Source organism: Muntiacus reevesi, chromosome 18, assembly GCF_963930625.1.
Source record: "Muntiacus reevesi chromosome 18, mMunRee1.1, whole genome shotgun sequence".
NCBI lineage: Eukaryota > Metazoa > Chordata > Mammalia > Artiodactyla > Cervidae > Muntiacus > Muntiacus reevesi.
In genome coordinates, this window is record NC_089266.1 from 48019594 (window position 1) to 48039593 (window position 20000).

At 38.3% G+C, this 20000-nt stretch overlaps 1 protein-coding gene across 7 annotated transcripts in view; it reads left to right on the forward strand.

Annotated features, from left to right (window-relative positions):
- ACACA (acetyl-CoA carboxylase alpha) overlaps positions 1-20000 on the forward strand; it is a 271850-nt gene that overhangs the window by 49108 nt on the left and 202742 nt on the right. For 6 of the 7 annotated variants that reach the window (XM_065911051.1, XM_065911053.1, XM_065911050.1 and 3 more), the window contains one exon: positions 16969-17015. In XM_065911051.1, the coding sequence (XP_065767123.1) occupies positions 16969-17015 (47 nt within the window). Of the gene's footprint in view, positions 1-1479; positions 1503-16968; positions 17016-20000 lie in introns of those variants that run through there. The other variant, XM_065911056.1, reaches the window with a different exon arrangement.

Genomic DNA, 20000 nt, shown 5'->3' on the forward strand with positions numbered 1-20000 from the left:
CAACAGGCAACTAATTTTTGAGAGTTGTTCATTATTTTCAGCCTAAAACTGTCTCCCTAAAACCTTGAAAATGTTGTATGTCCAAGAGGATTAGGACTTTTGGGTTTAACATGTAAATTTCACCAGCTCCACGTTTCTTCCTGATAATGTAAAATACAATGCCTAACACATCCAGAACACTTGGGGACAGGCCAAAAAAAAAAAAAAAAATCAAGCAACAGTTCTTCAAGGAAGAAATTGTTCTTTTCCTTGAATCCTGGGTGCTCTCTGTAAGGTAGCTGACACCTGAATCATGGTTTCAGTTCAGTTCAGTCGCTCAGTCATGTCCGACTCTTTGCGACCCCATGGACTACAGCATGCCAGGCCTCCCTGTCCATCACCAACTCCTGGAGTTTACCCAAACCCATGTCCATTGAGTCGGTGATGCCATCCAACCATCTCATCCTCTGTCGTCCCCTTTTCCTCCTGCCCTCAATCTTTCCCACCATCAGAGTTATTTCAAATGAGTCAGCTCATCGCATCAGGTGGCCAAAGTATTGGAGTTTCAGCTTCAACATCAGTCCTTCCAATGAACACTCAGGGCTGATCTCCTTTAGGATGGACTGGTTGGATCTCCTGCAGTCCAAGGGACTCTTCAAGAGTCTTCTCCAGCACCACAGTTCAAAAGCATCAATTCTTCGGCATTCAGCTTTTTTTATAGTCCAACTCTTACATCATGGTTTCAGCTTTTTCTAAATGCTGCTCTATAAAATAAGATTATGGGGAGGAATTGATTCATAGTCTGAGAGATTTTTGAATTCACAAAATGGCTTTTTACCTGGAGGCCTCTAAATGTTTCAAGGGAATACTGTTTGAAATTTGAACTCGTGATTCACATTTCCTAGTTTCGTCATACCTCATATTCATTTGAATTTCTATGGAACACTCAGCCTACAAAAGCCTAGTGTTTACACAGCATTGTAAAGTGTTAGGGTAGTAGATTTCAGACAATTGGAAGAGATAATAAGTTTTCCAGCTTCATTGAGGAGATAACAAAGTCAGTTACACAGTAACACATATTAATAAATGAATGGAAAACTTCCCTGGTGGTCCAGTGGTTAAGAATTTGCCTAGCAAGCAGCCTTGGAAGAGGGCATGACTACCCACTCCAGTATTCTTGCCTGGAGAATCCCATGGACAGAGGAGCCTGGTGGGCTACAGCCCATGGGGTTGCAAAGAGTTGGACATGACTGGGTACGACTGAAGCGACTTAGCACGTATGCATACCAGTGCAGGGAACATGGGTTCAATCCCTGGACTGGGAAGATTCCACATGCTGCGGAGCAACTAAGCCTGTGCACCCCAACTACTGAGCCTGCATTCTAGAGCTTGTGCTCTGCAACAAAAGAAGCCGCCACAACAGGAATCCTGTGCATCGCAACTAAAGAGTAGCCCCCGCTCGCCACAACTAGAGAAAGCCCCTGAGCAGCAGCGAAGACCCAGCACAGCCACAAATAAATAGAGTGAGTGACACACCAGTTGTCTTCTTAAATGCTCAGGCAGATATGAGATAAGGAGTTAGAGTAGCATGAAACTAATGGATAAAGCTTTTTATTAAACATTTAAACTTTTTGTTGCTAGTAAATATTACATTCACATAATTCAAAATTGTAAGTGTAATTATGTGAATTACATTCACATAATTCAAAATACAGTGCCATTCTCTCTCCTGACTTTGTCTTGCAGCCATTCAGTTCTCCTTACCAGAGACAAGCGGTGTTATTTATTTCTTACTATAACTTTTAATGGTAATTATCAGATATGGTAATTATCCAATATGTTAATTTAAGTAATTTAAGTAAGTTAAGTAAATTAAGTAAGTTAATTATTTCTTAATAATAATGAGAGATTTTATTCATATTAAAATGAATGCTCTTGTATTCTCTTCCTACTCTGTCAACTTAAAAGAATATATATTATTTCTTTGTTTGTTTGGCTGCAGCAGGTCTTCCTCGTGTCATGTGGAATGCGAACTCTTTAGGGATCTATTTCCCAGACCAGGGCTGGAGCTTGGGCCCCCTGCAGTGGGAGAAAGGAGTCTTAGCCACTCGACCACCAGGGAAGTCCCCTACTCTGCCAACTTTTTAATACAAACTGTACATACTTTGGATTCCCTGGTAGCTCAGTGGCAAAGAACTCACTTGGCAGTGCAGGGTATGTGGGTTTGATTGCTGGGTCAGGAAGATCCCCTGGAGAAGGAAATGACAGCCCACTCCAGTACTCTTGCCTGGGAAATCCCGTGGATGGAGGAACCGGGCAGGTTACCACCCATGGGGTTGCAAAAGAGTCAGACACAGACTTAGCAACTAGACAACAACAACAAATACATTCTTTATACACCATCCTTCATCTTTGATTTCTTCACTTAACATTACATGGTGAGCTGTTTACCTTTTTATTTTCGTCAGAGTAATATGTACACATAGTGGGTTTTTTTGGTTGCACGGGGTCTTCATCGCTGCACTGGGGCTTTCTCTAGTTATGGTGAGTGGGCTTCTCTTTTGTGGCGTGCCAGCACTAGGCTTGCGGGCTTCAGTAGTTGTAGCACACAGGCTCAGTAGTTGAGGCTCAGGGGCTCTAGAGTGTGGGCGTTGTTCCTCTGTAGCATGTAGGATCTTTTCGACCAGGGACTGAACCCATATCCCCTGCGTTCACGGACAGATGCTCAACCACTGGACCACCAGGGATGTCCCCCACCATATTTTTTCATTGTAAAAATCCTTATTCACTTTTGTAATTTTTTTTTTCACTTTTGTAATTAATATATAGCTCATGAGGTGATTTTTCTTCACTTTTTCTTGTGGTAGAATACATATAACATTTATCATCTTAACCATTAAAAAATGTACAGTTTTGCAACTATCACTGCCAACCCTCTCTAGAACTTTTCTCATCTTGTAACACTGAACTGCTCTACCCTTTGAACCGTAACTCCCTGTTTTTCTCTTCCCCAGCCCCCATCAACCACCATTCTACTCTTGGTCTGTAATTTTGACAAGGACCTCATATAAGTGGAATCATACAATATTTGTCTTTTTGTGACTGACTAATTTCACCTAGCATAATGTTCTTAAGGTTTATTTACATCATAGCATATTGCTCTTTAAGGTTGAATAATATTTTATTGTATGTATATGTTACACTTTGCTTATCCATTTATCTATCAATGCATGCTTGCTTTTTTCCAAGTTTTAGTTATTCTGAATAATGCTCTTATGAACATGGGTGTACAAATATCCCTTTGAGATCCTGCTTTCAGTTCTTTTGAGTATATACCCAGAGTGGAATTGGTGGGTCATATGGTAATTCTATTTTTAATTTTTTGAGGAACCATCATGCCATTTTCCATAGTACTACCAGTTTACACCCCACAGCACCCCAAGGGTTCTGATTTCGTCGCATCCTTACCAATACTTGTTTTCTTTGTTTTTGATAGTGGCCATCCTAATTACTGTGGAGTACCGCCTTATTTTAGTTTTGATTTGTGTTTAGTAAGGACTTCCCTGGTGGCTCAATGGTAAAGAATCCTCCTGCCAATGCACAAGATGTGGGTTTGATCCCTGGGTTGGGAAGATCCCCTGGAGAAGGAAATGGCATCACCCACTCCAATATTCTTGCCTGGGAAGTCCATGGGCAGAGGAGCCTGGCGGGCTCATGGGATCACAAAAGAGTTGGACATGCCTTAGCAACTAAACAACAACAACAAATGATTAGTAATGTTGAGCATATTGACGTGCTTGTTGGACATTCATAGGTCCTCTTTGGAGAAATGTTTATTCAAATCTCTTGTCCAGTTTGGAATTGGGTTGTTTTTTGTTGTTGAGTTTTAGGAGTTCTCTATAACATTCTGGACATTTATTACTTATCAGGTATATGATTTGCAAATGTTTTCTCCCATTCTTTGGATTGCATTTTTACTCTTGTTGATAGTCTTTGGATGAACAGACTTCTTTTAATTTTCAAGAAATCTGGTTTGTCTGTTTTTTTCCTTTGTTACCTATACTCTTGATGTCACAGCCAAGAAATCTTTGCCAAATCCAATGATATGAAGTTTTTGTCTTGTGTTTTCTTCTAAGCATTTTGTTGTTTTAAGTCTTACATTAGGTCTTTGATCCATTTGAGTTCATTTTGGTCTGTGGTGTTAGGTAAGTGTCTGGTTTTTGTTTGCATGTGGAGATTCAGTTTTCTCAGCACCATTTGTTGAAAAGGCTGTCCTTTCCCCATTAAATAGTCTTGGCACCCTTGTCAAATATCATTTGACCCTATAAACAAGGGTTTCTTTCTGGGATCTCCCTTGTATTCCATTGGTCTTCATGTCTGTTGTTTATGCCAGTATCACATGGCTTTGACCACTGTAGCTTTGAAGCAGTTCTTGAAATCGGGAAGTATAAGTTCTCCAATTTGTTCTTTTTCAAGATTTTGTTTTGGGGTGGGGGACTATTCAAGAACCCTCGAGATTCCATATGAATTTTAGGGTAGGTTTTTCCTGTTTCTATAGCAAGTGTCATTGGGATTTTGATAGGAATTGCCCTGAATTTGGGCAGTATTGATATTTTAACAAAATTCAGTCTTTCAATCCATGAACATGGCATGTGTTTCCCATTTATGTCTTTAATTTCTTTCAGCAATGTATAAAACTATAATAACTATAAAAGTTTTCATTGTACAAGTCTTTTACCTCTTTGGTTTAGTTAATTCCTATATATTTTATTCTTTTAAATGCTATTGTGAGTGGAATTGTTCTTATAATTTCCTTTTCAGCTTGTTCACTGTTAGTGTATAGAAATACAACTGACTTTTGTGTGTTGACTTTGTGTTCTGCCACTTTGCTGAATTCATCTGTTACCTCTAACAGTTTTTGTTTTTCTATTTTGGTGTGTGTAAAATCTTTAGAGATTTTACATCTAAGATCATATCACCTCCAGAGGTAATTGTATTTATTCCTTTCCAATTTGATTGTCTTTTCCTTTTCCTTTTTTCTTACCTAATTGCTCTGGCTAGAATTTCTGTGGTGAAAAAGTGTGTTGTAAAAGTGGACATCCTCTGTATGTCTCAGAGGAAAGCTTTTAGTCTTTTACCACTGAGTATAATATTTGCTGTGGGGTTTTCATATATGACTTTTTTTGTGTGAGATTTCCTTCTATTCCTGGAATGTTTTTTATCATGAATGCATATTGAATTTCATCAGATGCCTTTTCTGTATTAATTGAGATGATCATGTGGGTTTTTTCCCTTCATTCTGATACTGTGGTGTATTACATTGATTAACTTATGTATGTTGAATCATCTTTGCATTCTTGGAATCCAGTGGAATCCTTGCATCCCAGTTGGAAATGGTATATAATAAGTCTTTTAATATGCTGCTGAATTCTGTTTGCTAGTTTTTTGTCGAAGATATTTAAAGTAACTGTAGCCTCATAGAATGAGTTAGGAAGTGTTCTCTTCAGTGTTTTGAAGAAGTTTGAGAAGAATTGATATCAACTCATCTTTAATTGTTTGGTAGAATTTAATTGTTTGGTAGAAGATCCAGGACTTTTCTTCATTGGGGAATTTTTGATTACTATTCTCCTTACCAGTTATAGGTCTATTCGGAGTTCATATTTCTTTGTGATTTAGTTTTGTTTCTAAGAATTTATCCATTTCATCTAGATTATCCAATGTGTTGGTATACAGTTGATGAGTCTTTTGTCTTGCTGCTTTCAAGATTCTCTATGTCTTTTGACTTTTAAAAGTTTGGTTATAAAGTATGCCTATTGGTCTTTCGAGTTTGTCTCATTCGGAGTTTGTTAAACTTCTTCAACATTTACATTCCTGTCTTTCATCAAATTTGGCAAATTTTCAGCCATTATTTCTTCAAATATTCTCTCTGCCCTTTTCTCACTTCTCCTTCTGAGATCTCACAGTGCATATGTTGGTCTCTTGATGGTGTCCCACAGAGCCCTTAGTCTCTGTTCGCTTTTGGTCTATCTGTTTTCTTTCCATTCCTCCAACTTAATAATTTATATGTCCTATCTTAGAGTTTGCAGATTCTTTCTTCTGCTTGCTCAAGTTTGCGTTAGTGAATTTTTCATTTCAGTTATTGTACTTTTCAGGTCCAGAATTTCTTTTTGGTTCCTTTTTAGGTTTTCTATTTCTTTATTCTTATTTCCATTTTATTCAGAGATTGTTTTCTTGACTTTGTCCCCATCTTCCTTTAGTTCTTCGAGCATCTTTTAGACAGTTGCTTTAATATTGCCATCAGGTGTTTTTTAGGAATAATTTCTGTTGATTTAGTTGTTTTTTTTAAATGGTCATACTTTCCTCATACTTTGTATGCCTTGTGATCTTTTGTTGAAAACTGGATATTTGATTTTAATAATGTGGTAATTTTGGAAATCAGATTCTCTTTCTTCCTAGAATTTGATTTTTTTAAATTGTCATTTTTGTTTTTTTTGACCATTGTAGACAGTCTCCATGCGGAAGGTCAACCTGAGATATAGATGTTAGGTCTCTTCAGGTCTTTCCTGAGTCTTCCCCTCAGCATATTCAGTCACTTTCTAATTTTTCCCTGTATATGAAGTAGTTTTTGAATGTGCTAGTGTTTAGTGTCTGGCTCCCCAAAGGCGGAAAAAGGAAAATGAAGGGTACATAAAAGAGCAGTGGCTCGCTCTCTCTCTCTTTTTTCAAATATTTATATCTTTATTTGTCTGTGTTGGGTCTTAGTTGCAGAATGTAGGATCCTTTGTTGGGGCTTGAGGGCTTAGTTGCCCCATGGCATGTGGAATCCTAGTTCCCTATCCAGGGATAAAATCCACGTTCCCTGAGTTGCAGTGTGAACTCTCAACCGCTGGACCACCGGGGAAGTTCTAGGCACTGGTTATTTAAGTCCCCTGGAAGTCTCTTCAGCTGGAGGATGAAGGGTTTGCAACAGTGGGAGGATGTGTAACAGTTGTAGCTGTCTGCCTCTTTATCTACACCTATATGATCAGAAATAGCAATCAGTGATGAGAGCACAGATCCCCGGTATTTGAAGGACAGGATTGTTTCTGTCCACCTCGGCTTCCATAGCCTGAGTGTGAAGAGCGTGTGCACAGTGGGGTGGTGCTGCCATATGACTTGAGGTGGTAGATGGAGAGCTGCTGCTATACCCAGAAGTAAAATTGACCATCAGTGAGTGATATTCGCTCAGTCGTGTCTGACTGTTTGTGACCCCATGGACTATACCCTGCCAGTCTCCTCTATCTCTGGAATTCTCCAGGCGAGAATACTGGAGTGGGTTGCCATTTCCTTCTCCAGGGAAAATTGACTGTAATCAACCACCAGTTAACCTTCAAAGTCTGTCCATGGAACTTGCAAGCTTTCAATAGATTCCCAAGTTCCAGTATAGTTACACTAGTCAAATTCTGACAGTGCAATTATTGTCTAACTGGGGACACAGATTCCTTGTAATTGCTACTCTTCTGTCTTCCCAGAATCCTCTTCTGTAAGGTGATTTTCTTTTTTAACACCATGGGAATATCCTGTTTTAGAATAATCTCTTTTCCAGTGATTTTAACATACATTTATGATTCTGGGCTGTATCAATTATTGTATTGCTGTTTGTAAAATGAAATATATTTTCTAATTGTTTAATTTTAGGAAGTAATTATTTTGAGATTTTGCTGCCTAAAAGTATCTTTATCCTTACAGTTGGTTGGCCATAGAATTTTAGGTTTGAGATAATTTTCCTTCAGAATTTTGAAAGCATTGTTTCACTACATTCAGGCTTCCATTATTTTTACTGTTTGGTCTGAAGGGCATTCTGATTCTTGCTCCTTTGTATGTGACCTTTTTTTTCTCTCTGGATTGTGGAATCTTCTCTTTGTCTTCATTTGTAAAAAATTTTAGTGATGTTGCTTGGTGCCTGTTTGATTTTGTTTATTGTAGTAGACCTTTGATGGACCTTCTTAACCTGATCATTATGCCTTTCAGTTTTAGGAAGTTTATTGACTTATTACATCAGTTTTAGCCTTCCCTCTATTTTGTTCTGTTCTTACTTTTGAGAGTGCCAGTTCTTCATATGGGCTTCCCTGGTGGCTCAGACGGTAAAGAATCTGCCTGCAATGTAGGAGACTTGAGTTTGATCCCTGGGTAGGGGAGATCCCTAGAAAAGGGAATGGCAACTGACTCCAGTATTCTTACCTGGGAAATCCCGTGGACAGGGGAGCCTGGTGGGCTACATAAGTCCATGGGGTCGCAAAGTGTTGGACACTGCTAAGCGACTAACACTTTCATACTTTCTTCTTCATATTTTGGACCTTCTGAATAGATTCTCTAGTACTTATCTTTTTTCTCTTATTGTTCATTCTTTTTTCTTTTTATTCTGATTTATGAAAGATATTTCTTTATCTTCTAACTTTTGTACTGAGTTTTCATTGCTGCAGTTGTATTTTTAACTTACAAGAACTCTTTCTTGTTCTTTAAATGTTTCCTTTAAAAATATCGTATGTGTTTCATGTAAGTAATATCTATGGAATTTAGAAAGATGGTAACCATAACCCTATATGCAAAACAGAAAAAGAGACACAGATGTACAGAACAGACTTTTGGATTCTGTGGGAGAAGGCGAGGGTGGGATGTTTAGAGACAACAGCATCGAAACATGTATATTATCAAGGGTGAAACAGATTACCAGCCCAGGTTGGATGCATGAGACAAGTGCCCGGGGCTGGTGCACTGGGAAGACCCAGAGGGATCGGGTGGAGAGGGAGGTGGGAGGGGGAATTGGGATGGGGAACACATGTAAATCCATGGCTGATTCATGTCAATGTATGGCAAAAACCACTACAATATTGCAAAGTAATTAGCCTCCAACTAATAAAAATAAACAGAAAAAAAAATATCCTATGTGTTTCATGTAATATCTTAGTTCTCTCAGGATAATGATAGTCCTTTAAAATTAAATTTTTTACTTTTGTTTTGAATTTTGAAGTGATTTTTAGACTTACAGGAAAGTTGCAAATAGCATACATAAGATTCCTGAATACCCTCCACCAAGCTTCCTTCAGTGATAATATCTTATATAATTGCAGTACTTTTGTCAAATTTAAGAAGTTAACATTGGTTCAGTAATATTAAACTGTAGACTTCATTTAGATTTCTCCAGTTTATTGTTCTAGGATCTAATCCAAGTAACTGCATTGCATTTAGTCATGATGTCTCTATAGTCTCCCTTGATTTATGATAGTTTCTTAGTCTTTCTTTTCTTTTTCTTTTTTTAATGATCTTGACAGTTCTGAAGAGAACTGTTCAAGTATTTTGTCCTTTAATTCAAATTTGCCTGATGTTTTCTCGTGATTATTCTAGGGTTATGAGTTTGTAGAAAAAATACCACAGAAGTTAGGTTGCCTTCCTGCCTCCCCTCCCCTAATTAAAATTTTTTTTGTATTGCATAATCTCTTCAAGCTGCATTGTTTTCTACAGGTAGTCATTATTTAAAAAAAGAATTCTTTCATATTTTTCTCAGACATCTAGTAATCCTTAATTGACTGCTAAACTTTAAGAGAGGGGATTGAAAAACTAATCCAAGATTATGAAAATGTGAATGAGGTTCATTGACTGTTTATTTCACTGTAGGGTGATCTGACTGGGCATTTTAATTTGGGATCTCTAATGTTCTTTGCTGTTGTTCTACTTGAGGCTTTTTTTTCTTTTTCTTTCATTCATCTGGTTAGATTCTGCATACAGTGACCCTTCAGTTTCCCTCTTGGAGGGTGGAAGCTGGGGAGAGAAGACTGGGAAGCCTTACTCGCTGTGTTTGCTTGATCTCTCCATTTCCAGTGTTGTATCCTCCCTTTGACTGTTGCCGGCCTCCCTCAGCCTAGACACCCTCCATTTTACTCTCTAGAGAATAAATCTTCAGTCTCATCAGGATGGTGGAGCAGCAGGCACCTGGGTTTATAGTTGGGGAGAAAATCTAAGGATCTGAAGCTTCCGAAATAGAATTTCATCCACTTTATAGTTCCATTTTTCACTTCCACCTCCTGACCATTTTAGAGATTCTATGATGTAAATTATACTGATTCTGTGTTTACTACAATGGCATGTAATTTCGTTTTCTTGGGTCTGTGTAGTCATTTATCACTCTTCCATCTCTCTTTCAAAAAAATTATCTTGCTGTTGTCTCCCCTGACTTTTTTTGAGGGAGGAAGGAAGGGGTGACTTTCTTTGGTTTATGCTTTTAAAACTTTTTCTTTCCTTTTGTTTTAATGGGATTTTCAGGCAGGAGCAAAAGTGGATATGCATTCAACTTACCATCCTCCTCCAGAAGTTTGACAAGTCTTCTTTAAAGATTTCTTGAAAGGTGCAGAAATTTGCACCAGCTTCCTCCTTGATAAATATTCTAAATCCCTAGACTGAGAAATGAAGACTAGGACAGATAAGTACACCGTATTATTTTCTCTATTATATCCTAAAGAGATATGTTGCTGTTTACCAAAAACAAACAAAACAAAATAAACACCCCCGCCCCTGACCAAACAAACAAACAACAACCCCAAAGTCTCCAGCTGGCTCTTAAAGGAAGTGGCCTCAAATTCTTGCAGCCATTCAGATGTGCTGCATGCTAAGTCATTTCAGTCGTGTCCGACTCTGTGTGACCCCCTGGATTGTAGCCCATCAGGCTCCTCTGTCCTTGGGATTCTCCAGGCAAGAATACTGCGTTAGTTGCCGTTTCCTACTCTAGGGCATCTGCCCTACTCAGGGGTTGAACCCGTGTCTCTTGTGTCTCCTGCATTGGCAGGTGGGTTCTTCACCACAAACACCGCCTGGAAGGGGCATTCAGGTGTAGTATTTCTCATAAATCATATTCTACCCAGGTCTTTATTCAGTGGTTTCTTCTACATGGAATTCGTTCCTTTGTCTCCATCCTTGATTTTCTTCTTAGTTAATCCTTGCTTGTGCCTTCCCACTCCAGGAAGTCTTCTTTGATCCCTGCCCTCATCATTATCACCTCCAGGTTTGTGTTTCCTCACCTAGCAACTATTATACTACTGTAATTGTTTATTTAGGTGCCCACAGCCACTTAGCCAGGGACCAAATCTTATTTATCTTTGAATATTTTGTCATTTATCTCACTAGTCGGAACACAGTGCTTGTCATTTTAAAATTCAAAATTTGCAGGAAAATAAAATATGGCTTAAAAAAAAATCATATAGTGACTTCCGTGGTGGTCCAGCGGTTAAGAATCTGCCTTGCAATGCAGAGGACACAAGTTCGACCCCCGGTTGGGGAGCTAAGACCCCATATGCTGCAGAGCAGCTAAGCCTGAGCACTACATACTGAGCCTGCACTCAGGAGTCCATGAGCTGCAGCTGCTGAAGCCTGTGCACCACGACTGAAGGATCTGTGCACTGCAGCGAAAATCCCAAGTGCTGCAACTAAGATCTGATGCAGCCAAATCAGTAAATTAGTTAATTAAAAAAGAACCTTCATGAATATTGAATTAATGCCAAAATCCTTCTATGTGCTAAATCATGTCTGACTCTTTGCGACCCATGGACTGCAGCCCATCAGGCTCCTCTGTCCTTGGGATTTTCCAGGCAGGAATACTGGAGTGAAGAGTTCATCAATAGAATGACAAAAATGACCAGGAAAATTCAGTAATTATTTTTGATTAAAATTTCAGTGAAGTTCAGTTCAGTTCAGTCACTCAGTCGTGTCCGACTTTTTGCAACCCCATGAATCGCAGCACACCAGGCCTCCCTGTCCATCACCACCTCCCAGAGTTTACTCAAACCCATGCCCATCGAGTCGGTGATGCCATCCAGTCATCTGATCCTCTGTTGTCCCCTTCTCCTCCTCCCCCAATCCATCCCAGCATCAGGGTCTTTTCCAATGAATCAACTCTTCGCATGAGGTGGCCAAAGTACTGGAGTTTCAGCTTCAGCATCAGTCCTTCCAATGAACACCCAGGACTGGTCTCCTTCAGGATGGACTGGTTGGATCTCCTTGCAGTCCAAGGGACTCTCAAGAGTCTTCTCCAACACCACAGTTTCAAAGCATCAATTTTTTGGCGCTCAGCTTTCTTCACAGTCCAACTCTCATATCCATACATGACTACTGGAAAAACCATAGCCTTGACCATATGGACCTTTGTTGGCAAAGTAATGTCTCTGCTTTTTAATATGCTATCCAGGTTGGTCATAACTTTCCTTCCAAGGTGTAAGCGTCTTTTAATTTCATGGCTGCAGTCACCATCTGCAGTGAAGCTACTATGGCTTAAAAGGGCAAGGATATGCTGTGTTAGCTTGGATACTTTTATCAGTCACTGTGAAAACTAATTGCTGCCTCTATATTAGAATTGCTGGGAAAATACAGTGTCATTTGAGTTCAAGAACATTTTTTGTAAGTTTGGCGAAGTCTCTTCTGTTTTATTTAGAGAAATGTCTAAATAAATAAGTGCATTAGCTATAGTTAGCTTTACCTCATTTTTTTCAGTGACATTGGGTACAGTTTGGGAACCTTCTGCAAATATTTTCAGGTCCCCAAATAAAAGTTCAAGAATATCGACAGGTGATCTTTGAAAGACAAGGGTAATACTGTAATTATTGTGGGTACCAAGGTTGGTCACATCTGTGGATGCTGAATCTTGGATTTGAAGGAACTGCATATATGGAAACTGCATATACAGAAGGCCCCCTCCAAGTGATACCTGACTTTTTGACTGTGTGGAGGGTTGGCCGCCCCTAACCCTTGCTGTTGTTCAAGGGTCAACTATATGTATTTTTAAATAAAAGAAAATTTGACCTTGCTGACATTTGATATAATGAAGTGTTTATTTGGCTTAGTAGAATGTTCTACAGCTCTATTTGGGGAAAGGCCTTCTTTTAGAGGTGATAAGACAGCAGCTGTATGAGACTCCTTGAGGGTGCAACTCCATTCTTTGACCACTTAGAGAAAAAAGTCTAAGCCTGTTTCATGGCAAGGCTTTAGGGTTCCCAAACTTGTATGCAAGCAAAATTTGGGTGAGCATGAATTTTTGTCAGAAAAGGGTTCATAGCTTTTATCAGATTTCTTGTAGTATATTGACTTAGGAAACTTTAAGAGCCATTGGTTTAGATACTTAATCCACTGTGTTTGCTAGAGAGGATAAAGTGGAGGGGGCAGTTTGAAGATTAATTGTGACTTTCAGTTCAGTTCAGTCACTCAGTCGTGTCCAACTCTTTGCGACCCCATGAACCGCAGCATGCCAGGCCTCCCTGTCCATCACCAACTCCCAAAGTCCACCCAAACCCATGTCCATCAAGTTGGTGATGCCATCCAGCCATCTCATCCTCTTCATCCCCTTCTCCTCCTGCCCTCAATCCCTCCCAGCATCAGGGTCTTTTCCAGTGAGTCAGCTCTTTGCATCAGGTGGCCAAAGTATTGGAGTTTCAGCTTCAACATCAGTCCTTCCAATGAACACCCAGGTCTGATCTCATTTAGGATGGACTGGTTGGATTTCCTTGCAGTCCAAGGGACTCTCAAGAGTCTTCTCCAACACCACAGTTCAAAAGCATCAATTCTTCAGCATTCAGCTTTCTTTCTAGTCCAACTCTCAGATCCATACATGACCACTGGAAAAACCATAGCCTTGACTAGACGGACTTTGTTGGTAAAGCGATGTCTCTGCTTTTTAATATGCTGTCTGGGTTGGTCATAACTTTTCCTTCCAAGGAATAGGCATCTTTTAATTTCATGGCTGCAATCACCATCTGCAATGATTTTGGAGCCCAAAAAAATAAAGTCAGCCACTGTTTCCCCATCTATTTGCCAAATTGTGACTTTAAGATTTAACTTCTGAGGGAATTCCCTGGAGGTCCAGTGGTTAGGACTCAGGGTTTTCACTGAGGACGTGGGTTCAATCCCTGGCCAGGGAAACAAGGTCTTGCAAACCAGGGGTTGTGGCAAAAAAAAAAAAAAGAAAAGGACTTAACTTTTTGGACACAACCATAATAAGATGTTGTTAACATTATGAAATATATGCAATTGATACAAAAATTTGCAAAGCAATATTTATCCTTACAGTATGGTGCACTGTTAACCATTTCTTTTAAAAAAATGCTTAATTTTTCTTTATCTTTTAATATACATTGTTTGGCTGCATCGGGTCTTAGTTGTGGCATGCAGGACCTTTTGTTGTGTCTTCTGGACCCATGGGGCACAGATTCTATGGTTGCAGCGTCTAGTCTCCTTAGTTGTGGAGTTGCAGTGCATGGGCTTAGTTGCTCCTTGGCATGTGGGGTCTTAGTTCCCTGACCAGGGATCGAATCCCTTACATTGTGAGGTGGATTACTAACCACTGGACCACCAGGGAAGTCCCAACATTTTCTGTTTACTTGAGTTTTAAGATGTTGGTTGTAACTCACTACATTAATGTCTTAGTATTCTGATTGTTGGTTAACTCATACTTGAAACACAGTGGTCCAGTGCATCGTTTGTAAAAGCCTTTCCTGTATTCTCAGTCCTCACAGCAGTCCCATGAGGTACATGTGACTTCTTTTTATTTTCACAGATGAGGTGACTCGGAGACGTTTAGTGATTTGTTCCGGTGCACTGCCAGTATGTGGTAGGGTCAGAGTGTCATCTTGGCCCTTGGTTTTGACTCCTTTGTTTACATTCCATCCACACTTACGTACTTTTTCCTGCCTCTTTTCACTGCCTCCTTTGCCATAATTGTAGGGAATAACACTAGCTCAGATTACACAATCGGGTACACCCTAACTCAGCACTTGGCATACCTGCACTGTCCCCAATCCTGTTGCTTGTCATTTGGGGTCCTCTCTTTGAGCTTCTGGACTTTTCTGTCTGTATAAAGAGGTTCTTCTTTTTTCTTCTGTACTCTAGAGCAATGATTTTCAAGCCTAGGTTTATTTACTTTATAATTTTTTAAATTGATTTTTGGCTGTGCTGGATCTTCACTGCTGTGCAAGGGCTTTCTCTAGTGATGGAGAGTGGGGGCTACTATCTAATTGCAATGCACAGGCTTCTCATTGCAGTGGCTTCTCTTGTTGCAGGAGCAGAGGATTCAGGGCATGCAGGCTTTATTTATATATAATATGTATTATTTATATATATATATATATAATATATATAAATATGTAAATACATATATATAATATAATATATTCATTGGCTTCTCATTGCAGTGGCTTCTCTTGTTGCAGGAGCAGAGGATTCAGGGCATGCAGGCTTTATTTATATATAATATGTATTTATATATATAATATATAGATATGTAAATACATATATATAATATAATATATTATGTTCATTGGCTTCTCATTGCAGTGACTTCTCTTGTTGCAGGAGCAGAGGATTCAAGGCATGCAGGCTTTATATATATATAATACATATTATTTAATATATATAATATATAATATATTACTTTATATTATATATTAATAATAATATAATAATATAATATCGTATATAACTATATATTAATTATTATGTAATAATATGTAGTAATATAATATAATTGTTATATTATTGTTATATTATAACAATATATATTATATTATAACTAATTACAACAATACATTATATTATAATATATTGTTATAACAATATAATATATATAAATAATATATTATAAATAAATATTATTTATATTATATTTTATTAATATAATAAATATAAATATTTATATTATAAATAAATATTATAAATATATTATATATATAATATATGAATTATATATATAGATTTGTTTTTTAAATAATTTTTAAATTGAAGTATAGTTGATGTTCAGTATTATAGACAATGTTATATATAGGTACACAATATAGAGCCAACAGTTTTTAGGGGTTATACTTCACTTACAGTTACTATAATATTGGTTATAGCCCCTGTGTTACCCAATATACCCATGTAGCTTATTTTGTGCATAGTGTTTGTACTTCTTAATCCCATACACCTTTATAGTTCCTCCCTGCCTTCACTCTCCCTACTGGTAATCACTAGTCTTTTTGCTGTAAGTGTGAATCTGCCTTTTTGTTGTTGTTGTTATATTCACTTCCTAGTTTGTTGTATTTTTTAGATTCCACATGTAAGTGGTATCATACAATATCTGCCATTCTCTGCCTGACTTATTTCACTTAATACCCTCCAAATCCATCTGTGTTGTTGCAAATGGCAAAATTTCATTTTTTTATCCATTGTATAAATACTCCCCATCTTCTTGATCCATTTATTCGTTTTAAATAAAACTGCACACGTGATCATTACATGTAGTCAAAATTGAGAATTTCTACCCCGAATACATTATAATTGTTGGGCAAAGAAGGAAACTGAGTATTTGGGAAATAGCTAGAGATTCTTGGCGCCCTTAGCCCTCAGTCAGTTCAGTTCAGCCGCTCAGTCGTGTCCGACTCTTTGCGACCCCATGAATCGCAGCACGCCAGGCCTCCCTGTCCATCACCAACTTCCGGAGTTTACTCAAACTCATGTTCATCGAGTCGGTGATGCCATCCAGCCATCTCATCCCTTAGTTTAGGGACTTAATAATTAGAGACCTGTCCTCTCCTTGGCTCCCAACCTTTGTGGAAACATGATCAGAGCCTGAGTGAATTGTTGAGAATCTAGTGGTTCTCTTGTCCCCACTGCCTCCTTTTTGATGAAATATTGGAAGTCATAGGGTCAGAATGTGTCTATTGAGACACACAATTGGAAAAGTCACCTTGTGGAATGGTAAGCTTGGATTATTCTTTAATGCTTTTCATGAATAATAAAGTCTTTGAATGTATAATGCTTTTGATTTACAGATTTAAACAGTCAACTGAACTTTGAACTTCAAGTTAATAAATAGTATATTTGACCAGAAAAATGATACTTTGAGTATTTTGTTTTGTACTAAGATGAACAAAACAGCAATTGATAAAATTTGAATTTCTTAAACAACACTTCATAGCTCTCTCTTTCTCTCTTCAGTTCTTTTTGGAAGTGGATATCTGCTCAGACAACAAGAATTATAAGAGGTCAGTTACAAATCATTCTCTCTCATGTGTACCGTGTGATAAAAGTTTTATGTTCATGTTTTATGTTTTATGTTCGAATTGTCGACTTTTATGTTAAAAGTTGCCTTCCACAAAAGAATATAAGCAGATTGAGAGGGGGTAGCGTGAAAGTGCGTGAGACTGCCGTGGTAGGAATCCACCACCTTTTCTCCTCTCTTCTGGCTGGAGTCAGTGGAAATGGGATGGGCGATGGAGTAGCTTCTAGAGTGTCTGGCAGCTACTCAGTGATTTTCCATACACGACTTCTCTTTTCTGTGGTTTGTAGGCTTGTCGCCCAGGAATACCACTCAAGTATTGAGCTGCTGGTTGGTGGACGAGCTTTTAAGCTATTGCCTCTTAGCTGCTTTCAGTCTCTGGAACCTATAGGGAAGGCTGTCTTCATGTCCAAAGCTTGGAAAGAACAATTCGAAGTTGACCATATGGAGCCTTTCATTTGTTTAGTCCTTTCTTTTTCTTCTCCTTTGGAATCAGAGAGTTGGTCCTTTGTCAATAGGATGTTGTGTGTGTGTGTGTGTGTGTGTGTGTGTGTGTGTGTTCAGTTATCTAATTTTGCTTAGACTATAAACTAGAATCTGTCCCTGAGTGCCTTACTTATTTCTCTTGTGAAGAAGGCAACTGTCATCTTCTGTGTTAGTTGAGATGGAATTTGGAAATTTTTTTTTATCTAGTATTTTTAAGCTTGATTACTCACTGCTCTAAAAATATGAAAGCAGCAGCCTTTTTGCTGCTGTCCCTGTTGGTGTTATTTAGAGAGGTAAATCTGTTACAGTTTTTCCCTCCCTCCTTCTCTGCTTCTCTCCCTTTTCCCCTTATATCTTTTTTTTTCTCTTTTTAATGACTTGGTTTTTTTGAAAATCAAGCATTCTGGAAATGAGCCTCTTTATAAAATTTGGAGATATTAAATTAAAAAAAAAAAGAAACCTAATATTCTAAAGGAGAAATGTATAGGGAATTTATTTATTTTAATTTTGGCCATACTGCACAGCATGAGGGATCTTAGTTCCCAGACCAGGGATTGAACCTGGGCTTCTTGCAGTGGAAGCAAGAAGCTTCCACTACTGGACTGCCAGGGAAGTCCCATGTATAGTGAATTTAGACGTCAAGTTTTTCCTGTCACATGATGCTTTTATATTAATATTTGATTCTGGTTTTTAAAATGAAAAATTAAGTAATCCTCAGCTCACTTTTAGGATTGTCTATAGGTATTTTTTTAGCATTCCTGCCAAATTTTTATTATTGTTCCATTCTTCTGGCACAGTGGTTTTCCAGTTTCAGGACTTGTTACCAGATGGATTACTGTGCCCGACACGCAGGCTCAGGCGCGGTCGGCCGGTCCGTGGCGGAGCCCCGGGGATGTGGTTGCTGTGACTGCTGTCGTGGCTCAGCAGCCACACTGGAGAACCACTGCTCCAGCGTTTGTAGATTCTGTTTTGTTTTTGTCAATGAATAAGCTCTGATTCATAACTTACACAAAGCTAATGGTGCATGTGTGGTTTTAACATATTTAGTGATGATCCTCAAAAAGTTTAAAACCTTGATGTTTTATTATCTAATGTCAAAGAACACTACTGTTACCTTTTATACATCAAAGTGGTTTGCAGCATATGAAGTTATTAATAATAAATTTATTATTGTAGCTTTCTTAGAGCATCTCAGTATCAGAACTGGGAGTCATTCCTCTCAGTTAGAATTGTTGGTCAGGCAGTAAGCTGTTCAATACCAATTTGGTGTGTTCAGTTCAGTTCAGTCGCTCAGTCATGTCCGACTCTTTGCGACCCCATGAATCGCAGCACGCCAGGCCTCCCTGGTGTGTAGTTTTGACTTTTTTAAATAGGATTTCTGAAATGACAGAGTAAATATTTCATTTATTTTTGGCTTTTATTATTGTTCTCATCTTTGAGCTATGTTTTGATCTTTGTTAATTAGTTTGTTAGCAGTTGGTAACATCTACTCTTGACTGGTAAGGCCCTGTATCTAGGAAACTTATACTTAATTGAGATAGCACTTCTTTAATTTTAATTATAGGTTTTAAATTTGATGGTAGATTCACTTTCTCCCTATCAGTTTCAGCAGTCAGCACATTAGAGCCCAAAACAGACATTTTGGGGTGAATTTTTAACAGATGCAATTTTAAGAAAAAACTCATGGGAACAAGTAAAGATTTTTTTAAATTAAGAAATACTCATTTGGAGTTTGCTTTCAAGCAAACTATATGTGTGTGTGTGTGTGTAGTGTGTAGTATATATACACATTTAGTTTTCTCTATATATGTATGTTCATTTATAAATATATTTCACTTATGTATAATAAATATGTATAATTTGTTATATGTTATTTCACTTATGTCTAATAAATATATACAGTTGCATAAAATTCATAGCCTCTCACAGTATAGTATTTGGAACCAGGTTATAGTTGTATACTTTACTTTAGACACCAAGTTTCAAAGGACCATTGCTGTCCACACACCCTTACCCACATTCTCTCTATTAAGTGTCAGTGTTAGTCGCTCAGTCGTGTCCGACTCTTTGCGACCTCATGATCTACAGCCCACCAGGCTTCTCTGTCCATGGATTTCTCCAGGTAAGAATACTGGAGTGGGTAGACATTCACTTCTCCAGGGGATTGTCCCAACCCAAGGATCAGACCCGGGACTCCTGCATTGCAGGCGGATTCTTTACCCTTTGAGTCGCCAGGGAAGCCCCAATACTAACAGCTGAAATCACAATATCACAGCAAGCAGCTTTCACCTACTTGCAAAGATTTCTCCATTGGTCATTATTATTTCCTGGACATGACCAAATTTATAGACATTGGGAATGGCTTATAGTTTTTAGAGAGAACGTTCTTTGAGGAAAAGGGAACTGATTTTAATTTTTTTAGATGTAGTTCCTATGATTTAAATTTTCTTTTAGAAAGCAAAATTCTTGGGACTTCCCTGGTGGT